Genomic DNA, 12,716 nt, shown 5'->3' with positions numbered 1-12,716 from the left:
AAGATCTATCATATCTCCTCTGGCTCCTCTTTTCCTCATAAGACTTGGTTTCCAGACCCTTGATCATCTTGATTGCCCTCTTCTACAAATGTTCCAGCTTGTCAATGTCCTTCTTAAATTGTGGTGCCCAGAATTGGACACAGTATTCCAGGTGGGGTCCAACCAAGGCACAACAGAGCAGTGCTATTACCTGCCTTGATCAGGATGCTAGACGTCTGTTGATGCAGCCAAGAATAGCACTAGCTCTTTTTTTGCCTGCATCACACTGTTGACGTTCAGCTTGTGATCTTCTAAGACCCCCTAGATCCTTTTCACATGTACTATTAGGAAGCCAGGTAGCCCCCACCTTATATTTGTACAGCTGTTTTTTCCTGCCAAAGTGAATAACCTAATGTTTGTCCTAGCTGAAATTATTTTTGTTAGTTCTCCAATCTGTTAAGGTCTTCTTGAATCCCGATTCTGTCTTCAGTGATATTAGCTACCCATCCCTGTTTGGTGTCATCTGCAAATTGAATGAACAACCTCTCAATTCCTTCATGCAAGTTGTTTATCATATTTCTAAATAACAGCGGGCCCAGGACAAAACCTGAAATCGAGATACACTATGTCCAAGCATTCTTCTGATCCACCAAGCTTGTAATTGTCAAAAAAGAAATGAGATTTGTCTGGCATGACTTGTTTTTGAGAAACCTATGCTGGGTCGTAGTAATCACAGCATCCTTTTCTAAGTACTTGCAGACCAACTGTTGTAGGAACTTCCTGGTTGGTAGGTGTGGTCTAGTTTGCAGACATGGGTAGATCTTAGACTAGTGGGATCTATGTTCTTGAAACTTGAGGTCCACCAACCAGAGCTAGATGCAAAATTCTGGCAGGGGTGCCAACTTGAATAAAATACTGGGGGGGGGGGGCTCAGGTGAGCCCTGCCCCACTTAATCGATCACATGACATGGTGCATGCATGCACACCATTTGAATGGCAATGCACCTCAACTTCAAATATTTCAGGGGCGGGGCAAAGCCCCTAGGAGTTGGCTCTATGAATGCTGGATTGAGGGAAGAGGCAATTATCTACTGCCTCACATGAGTCATACACAGGACTTGCCTGCGTGTATAAGTTTCATTTCATTTCATGCATGCATGCATTCCCTACCAACATCCCTGTAAGGTAGGTTCGGATGAGAGAGAGCAACTACTCCAAGATTTCCCAGTTGAATTTACCGGCTGAGATCTGAGCAGGTTTTCACTACACCACCCTGTTACAAATCTACATCTGAATTACTACAGATCAAATATTCCAACAGCCTAATTTAGGGCAATATTTTTGTTGTTGTTGCTGTTGTTGTTAAATACCATATTCAAAGTTGAATGCTATGCTACAAATCACCCAGCAATCTACCCTTCATTCCAATCTACCATGTACCAACCAGTAGAAACCAGTTCTGGTGCTCTAAGCTTGTGTCAAGCAATTAGTCTTCTTATGTTTCGTCTGTATTGTATTAGCTGAGCCATCTGCTTGTCAGGTTTGATGACAAGCTGCCCCATGATGGGCAAATGCCCCATTTGCACTGTGCTCCTAGCAGCCTCCTTGCAGCTCCTGCTGTAAGGATGAATGAACCCCAAAAGAGCCATGCTCTGTATTCATGTCTCCAGAGTTAAATAATGCTTGGGCTTGAATTATGAAAATCCATACATTGGGGAGGAGGTGAAACCTGTAGCCCTTCAGATCTTGCTGATGGACTGCAACCCCCATAATGCCTGAGAGTTGGAGTCCCAACATCTGGAGAACCACAGGTCCTCTGCACTGCAAGCCTGGGAACAGGTGAATGGATGGAGAAATGTTTTCATTAGAAATGGGCAGAACCCTCCTCATAAACACATCATAGCAAAGCTCTTTCCCCATCAGAAATCCTCTCCCACCCACCACAAAAAGCAGGGCACTTTGGATTCTGCTCAGATGTTTTGCTTTGGGAAACACTGACCCCAGTTCTTATCAACTTGGCTCCCTGCATGGAGAATTTATTCACCAACCTGGACTCTTGCTGAAGACATCCACAGCATTCCCTGGGGATGTTCTCAATCTTTTAAAACTTCTTTTTGTGCACTTCTCTTCCCTTATCACAGGAATAGGCAAACTTGGCCCTCCAGATGTTTTTGGCCTACAACTTCCATGACCCCTAGCTAACAGGACCAGTGGTCAGGGATGATGGGAATTGTAGTCCCAAAACATCTGGAGGACCGACTTTGCCTATGCCTGCCTTATCAGATGTTTCTCCTGGACAACAAAAGGCCAGGACTGTGTCTAGAAGTCGCTTTGAGTCACTTCCTTGAGCAAAGCAATTAACAAATATTAATAATATAACTACTACCTGTGATCCTCCAGATATGGTTGGACTACCAAGTCCCATGATGGCAGCTGCAGTTCAACAACTTATGCTCAGCGCCTCCCTATCTCTGCAGTTTAGGCAAAGAGAAGCGGGAACTGCCACATTCAATCTATTGATTACTTGGGGGGCTCCCTGTGTAAAGAGATAAGCATCTGGGCATACGGATAGTTGCACTGGTCCAACTATATTGTGTACCATATTGAAAGTATCTGCTTCCAAATACAGTGGTACCTCAGGTTAAGTACTTAATTCGAGGTCCGTTCGTAACCTGAAACTGTTCTTAACCTGAAGCACCACTTTAGCTAATGGGGCCTCCCGCTGCTGCCATGCTGCTGGAGCACAATTTCTGTTCTCATCCTGAAGCAAAGTTCTTAACCCGAGGTACTATTTCTGGGTTAGCGGAGTCTGTAACTTCAAGCGTCTGTAACCTGAGGTACCACTGTACTTAATTCTGCAGCAACAGTTGTGTGTTTCTGCTGGTCAGTTTCTAGTTTTGTCAAAAGTTTAAAGACATATTTGCAATCAGGACTGCTATGCAGTAGGATGAAATAGCCAGCTTCAGGCAGTACCAGGAAGGCAAGAAATGATTTCTGAATGGTGCAGCAAGTTTTTAAAACTACTGACCCTAGCCAAGAGGGCTGCACTGCTTAACTCGGCTGTATGTCCCACTCTGTTCAGTTAGGCTTACTCCCAAGTAAGTGTGCACAGGACTGAAGCACTTGTTGTCTGACCAGTGGCGTAGCGTGGGTTGTCAGCACCCGGGGCAAGGCAAGTAATTTGCGCCCCCTAACCCTGAGTGAGCCAGGTAGGGGCAGAGAGCTGCGAGTGCGCCCCGCCCAGATGTTGCGCCCGGTGCGGCCGGCCCCCCTGCACCCCCCACGCTACACCACTGTGTCTGACAGTAGCAATAATTTTATATAAACTGCACTTTTAAGTAAGCGCACCGCAGAAAACATTTTGAGTGAAATCCACCACTCATGTACAGATGTTCATCTCTGGATTTAATCTTCTGATCATTTCAACAGTAGCTTAAGCTCAGCATACCTTTAATGCTGTCTCCTTTCCCATTCAGTGTCCACTACTAATGGTATTATCAACTTCAGTCAGGTTAAGTGTATAGAAGGAACTGTTTCTGATGGTGTATCACCACTTGCACTATAATGGAATTATTTTCCTTCCTTCTCAAACGACTTGTCAATATGCAAACTTGTACATTTTCTGAAAGCATTGGGAGACCTAGCCATTAGGGTTAAGTCAGAATAGAAGAGGGAGGGGTTATTTCAATGAATTTTAATGTGAAGATATTATTGAAGAGTAGATGGATTGTTCTTGCCTGTATGGTATTCCAATGAAATACAACTCTGTATATAATAAAATTATAATGTAAACTGAATGTCCCAATGCAATTTGTACACAAATGCAAGAACAACAGTAATAGGCTGCTTTTATTTTTTTTTACTGACAAAAACCAGAGAAGGTGTGGGGCGAGTGCCTTCCTCCTCTCAGCTTATTTGGTGCTATAAATGATGTTGCCGACCGATCTTCTCAGCAGTCAAATGGCAGGTGAGAAACAAGAAGTCCGCAATGAAAATTAATGCACTTGCTTGCGCAGCAAGAGAAAACACAGAAACAGAGAGAAAGAACACAACCAAAGTGTTTGTGGAGGGTAACCCACTCCCCTCATCCCTCGCTTTCCTTCCATGAAGCCAGTACTTGCTGTGCCCACCTTAAAATAGTGGTGCTAATGTGCAGGAGCCTCTTCTCCCCTTGAGACATTTCCCACAGGACTTGGGAAAGTGCTTCTAGGTTGGGTGAGGTACATCTCCCAACATCCTTCTCAAGCCATGAATGCAGTTAAGCAATAGCTTAAGGGAGGCTCAAGAGAGTCAGAAAGCTCTGGCCTTACTCAGAATGCTCTCTGGAAGAGACACATTTCTTTTCTTTGCATCAGTCTTTTGTTCATAGAACACAATTTTATTTTTTAAAGCATCATGCGTGCTTTGACCGCATCACTGTCTCCCTGTCTGACGGTTGCTTAAGAGATCAGGCTCACTTTGGAGACTGGTCCAGCCTTTGGCTCCATGGCACTCAGTGGGGTTTGGGGACATGCCCGTCCACATAAAAGTTCCTAGTGATCTTGGGGAGGGTGAACTCTGCTCCTTCCAATTCTTTGTCGAGGATAATCTGGCAGCCAAGGCGAGAGTTCTCCTGAAGCAGTGGTGCCATGTCTAACATATCTTCCTCCCTGCGAGAAGACAAGAAGAGTGACTTCCAGCCCATAACCCCCAAGGTGGATAAGAAGATGAAGAAGAGTTGGTATGACCAGTGCTAAAATACCAAGCAAGTCCACATTATAGCTCACCTGAACACATTTTAAACAATAAACAAGAATCAAGTCACTAGATGAAATTCAACACTGCACTATGGTAAATGTTCACGTCAGTGCAAGCAGTGCAACTTGCCAGAAAAAACAATCCCCATTCTCCCCCTCTGATCAATATACATCCTGATGTATATATTGTGCTCTAGGGGGCTTAGTTTGGTCAGAATCAAGTATACACTTCCAGAGGTAACACTAACTACATTACTTCTTGTTATAGGTAGGTAGTCATGTTGGTCTGCCGTAGTCGAAATAAAAAAAAAAAATTCTTTCCAGTAGCACCTTAGAGACCAACTAAGTTTGTTATTGGTATGAGCTTTCATGTGCATGCACACTTCTTCAGATACACTAAAACGGAAGTCCCCAGATCCTTATATATAGTGAGAGGGTGGGGAGGGGTATTACTCAGAAGGGTGGTTGGGAATGAGTGATTGGCTGATAGGTGTGGTAAACCTGTTGACGACTGTTAATGACTGCAATTGGTCTTACAGGAAAAAGCAAGGGGTAAGATGGCTAAAAATAGCTATATCAGGTATAATGAGATAAGAATCCAATGTCTCTATTCAGACCAGGTCTCCCCATGGTTTTAAGTTTGGTAATAAGTTGCAATTCAGCAACTTCTCTTTCCAGTCTATTTCTGAAATTCTTTTGTAATAAGACAGCTACTTTGAGATGTTGTATAGAATGTCCTGGGAGATTGAAGTGTTCTCCTACTGGTTTCTCTGTCTTGTGATTCCTGATGTCAGATTTATGTCCATTTATCCTTTGGCGTAGGGTTTGGCCTGTTTGTCCAATATAGAGAGCTGAAGGGCACTGTTGACATTTGATGGCATACACAATGTTAGAAGATGAGCAATTAAATAGTCCTGAGATGGTGTGTTTGATGTTGTTGGGGCCAGTAATGGTGTTGTCCGGATGTATGTGGCAGCAAAGTTGGCATCTGGGTTTATTGCAGGCTCAGGTACCAGTGTCCATGTTAAGTCTGGTTGTTGTATTATTGTGGGTGAGGAGTTGTTTAAGATTGGGTGGCTGTCTGTAGGCAATGAAAGGTCTTCCTTTCATTACTTCTTGTAAATGAGCCACCATAGTCACTAGAGGGCCATGAAAATTTGTGTCCCAGTCTTTTTAGACTCTTCTATCCAGGTACCATCTGAAACCCAAGGGGTGCATTGTTTGCCCAATGTGAAATTTTTTGGCATTATGTTCAGCTCTCCTACCCCACTAGAGGTCTCTCTCTCTGTCTCTGGGGCACTGCCTCCTTTTTTTTTTTTTTTTTTTTTGCACCAGAAACCTGCCAGTTTCTTTAGGCTTGGACAGTAGGGCCCTCCCAGCCATGCTGAGGAAGTTGTGGAATGCCATCAGCAGGGAGCTAAGAAAGGCCATTTCTGCTACAAGGAGAGTGTCAAGGGACCGCTCAGTTGGTAAAGCATGGGGCTCTTAATCTCAAGGTCATGGGTTTGAGCTCCACATTGGGCAAAAGATTCCTGCATTGCAGGAGGTTGGACTAGATGACCCTCAGGGTCTCTTCCAACTCTACAACTCTATGGTCGTAAGGTGGTCCTTACCGTTCATCAGGCTGGGGGAGCTTGTCTACAACATCATGGCTCACATAGACATGACAAGTGGAACAGGCTAAGGAAGCTTCACAGGCACCTGTGCAGGTAAGAAGCAAAGACAATGAGAGAGATTTTGCTGCCAAGTCAAGAGAAGGCACTCTGCAGGCTGTGCACTATTCCAATCACCTGGCCTCTCAAAAAGTGTATCATAAAACTAGAAAAGGACAACCAAAATGATCAAGGAGTTGTGGCACCTTTGATATGAGGAAATACCAGAGTTGTTGGGACTTCGTCTCCTCCCCCATACAACAAGGGGAGAAATAGGGGGGAGGGAGAGTGTAATATTTATGCATTGATGAACAGTCTGGAGGAAGGGTTGAGTTTTACTCCTTCCATTATAATACTAGAACTTGATACTGTGACCAGGTTACTTGAAAAAGCACCCATTGCCACACAAAGTGAAACAAGTAACATTGGCTAAGTGTTTTTGGAGCTATGCCCTCATAAAGCAACAGACAGGAGCAAGCCACATTGGCAAGCACACAGAATAATTAAAAAGCTGCTCTGTAACACCCAAGTTATTTACAATCTCAATTGAACTTGCCTAAACAGATGGGATGAGTTGCAAGTCAATAGGAAGGGATTTTACAGTGCTGGGACACTACCAAAAAAGCATACTTGCACATTATTGTGCATACCATTAGCCAAAATGGCTAAATACTACCTCCAAGTGCAGAGACAGTACATATCAGATAACAAAGCATGCAGGAGAGGCTATATTTGGACTCCCGAATGGCATCTGGCTAGCCACTATTGGAAAGAGGATGTTAGACTGGACTGCTACGTAGCCGGATAGAGCAGGGGACTTAAGACCTACCTTCTAGCTCAATGCCATGTTTCTGAGCCAAGCGCAGCACATCATCCCCAATTCTGCCTTGCACTGGGATCCTTTGCCCAGACCGGTCTATAAACACCACATTCACTCTGAGGCAGGATAAAAAGCATAGGCACATCTTCAATCAATGACCCTCCCATAATTGTCAGGTGCTGAAAAGCTACAAGCATGGTTGAAAGTCTCCTGGGTTTCTGCATAAAGGCACAGATTACCAAGCAACATATAACAGCTGACTTAGGTTTGGAATTCCAAATATTCTCATCCCTCTATACTATATTTGCACTCATCTGTTGTCATGCTGGCATTGTTATTGTGACTTTTTATATAGGATCTGATTGTTGCTAATGTTTGATGATGATGATGATTTCTGTTGGAAGCTGCCCAGAGTGGTTGGGGCAACCCAGCCAGATGGGTGGGGTATAAATAAAATAAAAATAAAAACACAAGGGTTAGTGCATGCCCAATAGGACAAGGAAAGCCTAGGACCTGAGTAGGCTGGAGGAAGGAGTGGATGGCCCCACCGCTGGCAGAAATAGGAGAGGAAAGTCTTTCTCCCTTTTGCTCTTTCCCTGCTGCTTTGATACATTGCCAGTAGAAGGAAGCCTGCATTCTGTCAGTGGTGGTGGGACAATGACTTTCTCCTCTTCATTCTCCTCTTCACCACCACCAGCAGCAGCAGTGGGCGAAGGAGAGAAAGCAATATGGGGAGCATGGCGATTGAGGACTTTGAGGGGGTGGATGGGGGCAGGGTTGGGCAAGGTGCAGAAGGAGGTTGGCAAAGGGGGTGTGGGATGCAGCAGGTAGGCAGAATTGGTAAGCCAGTCCCTAGTAATGTTAAAAAGAAACAAACAGGAAGTGCTGAAGACTCAACAGAGCAAAAAGCTCCTCTAGCCAATTGAGTTTTAAGTGTTCAAAGTTTAGCACTGGTGTGTATCAACATAGCAGCTGTGAAGGGAGACAGATGTACATCTGGTATGCAGTCCAGTTGCACTCAAAGCAGCCCCCCCCTACATGGTCCTGCCAATGCATGATACAAGTAACAAGTGGTAACTGCAAGACCAGTATAGGATGAGCCACCACTCCAGTAAGAGCTGCACTGTGAACTAAGCAAACAATTGTACCTAGTGTGTTTTGCTTCCTGTATTTCTGGTTAGCACACACAAGTATTTGTGAAGATATTTTTGATATCTTTCGTGTTGTTGTTGTTGTTGTGTGGAAAATACTAATAAAATTAATTTTTAAAAAAAAGTATTTGTGAAGTTGCCACCTGGACACACCACTGCAGAAATTAGGCTACTAGGACTCTTGCAACCACCTAGCCTAACTATGTACGCTACTTACAATTAACAAGCAATATTTCAAACCACAAATTCTTATTGAGATGATGCTGTCAAAAGCACAAAATATGTCAACTGCCCAAAGAAGATCTAAGATTAGTTTAACCCAACCCACTCCCCAAAATTAAACCCAGCTACATTTTGTGCTACTCACACTTCTGCGGCAGAGTTCTCATCTTCTGCTTGAAAGGTGACTGGGGAAAAAAACACATAGCATTTTATTTATTTAGATGCATTTAGAGCCTTGCCTTTTACTATTCAATCTCAAGGCAGGGTACATATGTTGGTGTTAGCCACCCTGAGCCCGACCCTGGCCAGGGACGGCGGCGTATAAATAAAAATATATTATTATTTATTGTTATATAGCTTAAAGCAACAAGGCACACCATGCGTAACACTAAAACATGGACTAGAGCCCCCAAACTTCTGGAGGGCACCAGGTTGGGGGAAGGCTGCATAGCAGGAGGGAGTGATCCTCTGAATTCCTCCAATTCGGAGCAAGTTTGTTTGGGTCGCCAAATCGAACTTCTGACGAAGAACAATCTGAGCTGTTGGTTACACAACAGAGGGAGAGGGATCCTGCTGGAACAAAAACACCGCCGATGAATCCCGAGGCGCCCCTCGCTTCGTGACCAAGTTGTGGTGCTGTTGTTGTTGTTGTACATTTATTGACACACCGCCTTTTCCCCGACGGGCACTCACGGCCGTTTACAGGGAAGGGGGAGGGGAGGGAAGAAAGAGCAACCAGCCTCCCCGCATCCCGGTAGTCTTTCCCTGACCCCTGGGGAGAGAGGAGCCCCGCTCTCTCCTCGCCCACCTGCAGTGCGGAAGCCCCGGGGCAGGAGCCGGCCGGCCGCCGCTGCCAGGACCCGACGGCGCCCCGGGCACCGGGAGACGCCAGCGCCGCCCTTCGCGGCCCAGGAGGCCGCCATGACAGGCGCCACGTGACCGCCGGGGTCAGAGGGCGGCGGCTGTTTCCGTGGAAACGGAGGGGAAGGGGAGCCTGGCTGGTTGCGCGGGGATCTCCCCCGCTCCTGGAAAGCGGCGTTGTCTTATTCTTCCTCCGCCCCTTTCGAAGGCAGTCTCCCTTGCGTATTCCGGCTGGAAATATTTGTGGGCGGAGGCTAGAAAGCGTTGGCTGAGAAGCGTTTCGAATTACCAAATGCAAGATAAATAATGTCAACAACTCAACTTGCTCAGTTGATGGAATGTCGCCTGGTCGCTTATCTGGCCTTGGGCAGCATCTGCAGAAGCATTAGTACAGTACTGTAGTTTTTATGTGACAGATAGGTCTGCCTCAGCTATCTGCCCATCACCCATTCCCACCACCCTTCTGAGTAATACCCCTCCCCACCTTCTCACTATATAGAAGGATCTGGCAACTTCTGTTTCAGTGTATCTGAAGAAGTGTGCATGCACACGAAAGCTCATACCAAGAACTAACTTAGTTGGTCTTTAAGGTGCTACTGGAAGGAATTTTTTTAGTTTTTATGTGGTTATTGTTGTAAACAAAATCTGCCCTTTTCCCCTTATGGGGTATCCTTATAGAGTCCTTACGTAGGTTCCCTATTGGTAGGAGAAAATCACAGAGGTCAACCAGAGAATGTTGTTGTTGTTTAGTCGTGTCCGACTCTTCGTGACCCCCTGGACCAGAGCACGCCAGGCACTCCTGTCTTCCACTGCCTCCCGCAGTTTGGTCAGACTCATGTTTGTAGCTTTGAGAACACTGTCCAACCATCTCGTCCTCTGTCGTCCCCTTCTCCTTGTGCCCTCCATCTTTCCCAACATCAGGGTCTTTTCCAGGGAGTCTTCTCTTCTCATGAGGTGGCCAAAGTATTGGAGCCTCAGCTTCAGGATCTGTCCTTCCAGTGAGCACTCAGGGCTGATTTCCTTAAGAATGGAGAGGTTTGATCTTCTTGCAGTCCATGGGACTCTCAATAGTCTCCTCCAGCACCATAATTCAAAAGCATCAATTCTTCGGCGATCAGCCTTCTTTATGGTCCAGCTCTCACTTCCATACATCACTACTGGGAAAACCATGGCTTTAACTATACGGACCAACCAGAGAATATTGAGAAGCAAAGCAGCTAGTAAGCTTGATCTTTATTGATCTGTTGCAACAGGGTGCTCCCCTCACCCGCAGGAGTGGAGGAGGAACCCAGAACAAAGGTGTGCCTGCCCTTATATAGACATTTTAAACTCCCAGCCCTGGAGCCCAATACCACCCCCAGAAACATCATACATACATCACAGGAGGGGTGCAGCTCAAGACCACCCCCCACATACCTACATCACAGAAAAGGTGGTCTAAAATAGAAATTTGAATGTTGTTTTTCCTGGCTGCCAGGTTATCTGATAGTCTGTCACCCATTAAAATGCCAATTATGCAATTCCTGAGACAATGGGAAGGCTCCCTGACCCCCTCCCTCCCCGCAGAGGAAACATTTGGTCAGTTTGGGAATCAAAAATGGTTTCAGGTCGGTCTTCCTGTGCTGATCTATGTACGTGCTTGGTTGGTACATTTATGAACATTTAATATATATCTAAGACCTTAAAATTCTTATCACATTATGTAATTTTTAATGTGTTTTCTTTTTTTAATAACTACTTCGCTATTGTAATTATGTATCTTTTCATATTGTAAGCCGCCTTGAACATTGTTTTAACTGTGGAAAGGCGGCATACAAATAAAATGATGAAGACGCTGATGATGATGTACTCCAAAGAAAAGTGTCTTTCAGTGCCCTCCTGTCTCATTATGACATCTATCTTTTCGTGATATATTATGCCTGGAGAGAGGAAAAACTTCCTGCCAAACCTGTCCGCCTGGCCGTATCATACTAAAAGGCTGAGATAAGTTACTTGCCAAGAGCAGAATCACATAAGACGCAAGAGACTGAAGAGATCAGATGCATTTTTTTGATTTAAAAAGCTGCAAATCAAACACAAATTGTTTGTTTATTTGTATTTTTAATAATTTTTATTAAAGAATTGTGAGTGGTTCCACAGGACTTCTTCATTCTTAGAAGTAGCTTGGGTGAAGCGGAACTGGATTTTGATCAAAGCAGTTTGTCCATAAGAATCCTCCAAATATTGCTGCTTTTAATAATGTTTAGAGTCCACCCTTTCCACCTTCCTAAGCTGCTTTTAAGTAACCCAATCAGATCTGTTTTATTGCAAGTCATTTGGGCACAACGCTACTTGAGAACCTTTGGTGCTTCTGTTTTAGCATCTTAGAAATGCAGGATATCCCCTAACTTTGCAGATGCTGAAAGGACTAAAATAACCATTTTGTTAGTTCCTCATGGACAAGGGAAGTACAAGGTATTTCAGTGAATGACAGTCTTGGCTGGGATACATCTAGAGCAGTCAGGCATATTTAAACATAGGAGGATTAAGTCCAAAAGGTCCTGTGCTTGAATTCACTTAAATTCAATACCAAAATAAAGCAGATGAGCATGGCAGCCATGAAGGAAGCAAACAGAAAGAAAGTGATCTATGAGGCAAGAAGGCCTACTGCTTAGCCACGGTAGCAACCGTTTCTCTGGGAAATGGCAGATCTTAATATTTTAATCAGAAGCCAATGGTAGCCCTATTCCATCTTGTCTCACGTAAGCTTATGGATGGTCCACCATTAAATCTTACCTGTTTTCCCTTTTGGGACATCACTATGTAGCCTTCTCACTCTCTTCTGGTGCATATTGGATTTATACACTAGTTAGCACCAAAGGTGTAAATAAGCCCTTCATCAACATTGTTGTAACAAGGTCCATTTATCTAATCTTGAATATTTTGACAGGTATTATGTTTAAAATCTATGGAACAAGAGTGGTTGAGGGCCGACAAGCCTTTCATAAACTAAGAGATTATTTCCTTTGCCCAGTGGAGTGAGAGCACTTTGCACAACTTGCATTGTACACTGAAGCAAAGCAAGTGTATGTGTAATTTTGTTTCGATACAAAATTGTTTCGTTTTTATACAATATGTCACAGAGGAGGGAATTAAGTATACCTTACAGGGAAAAAATTCTTATAAAAGACGACACAAATCTATGCTGGAAGGATATCATTCAAACTTAATCCAACTTTTCCCAAAGAAATTAGAAGTTGTAGTATTCATTTAGAGGAGCCTTTGTTGAAACAGATGCTTTACCTGTAGTCTAGCA

General features: G+C 44.4%; 1 protein-coding gene across 1 annotated transcript; it reads right to left on the bottom strand.

Moving 5' to 3' along the window:
- Window positions 1-3,810: 3,810 nt before the first annotated feature.
- FDX2 (ferredoxin 2) lies at window positions 3,811-9,607 on the bottom strand. The gene is made up of 5 exons (XM_028712781.2): window positions 9,369-9,607; window positions 8,706-8,745; window positions 7,197-7,303; window positions 6,329-6,416; window positions 3,811-4,628 (listed from the first exon to the last, which is right to left on the bottom strand). The coding sequence occupies exons 1-5, from the start codon at window positions 9,481-9,483 to the stop codon at window positions 4,472-4,474; spliced, it is 507 nt and encodes a 168-aa protein (XP_028568614.1). The 5' UTR covers window positions 9,484-9,607; the 3' UTR covers window positions 3,811-4,471.
- Window positions 9,608-12,716: the final 3,109 nt, after the last annotated feature.

Source organism: Podarcis muralis, chromosome 17 (genome assembly GCF_964188315.1).
Source record: "Podarcis muralis chromosome 17, rPodMur119.hap1.1, whole genome shotgun sequence".
Taxonomy (NCBI): domain Eukaryota; kingdom Metazoa; phylum Chordata; class Lepidosauria; order Squamata; family Lacertidae; genus Podarcis; species Podarcis muralis.
The sequence above is the reverse complement of the archived record's forward strand: the minus strand, read 5'-3'. Positions and strand labels throughout refer to the sequence as shown.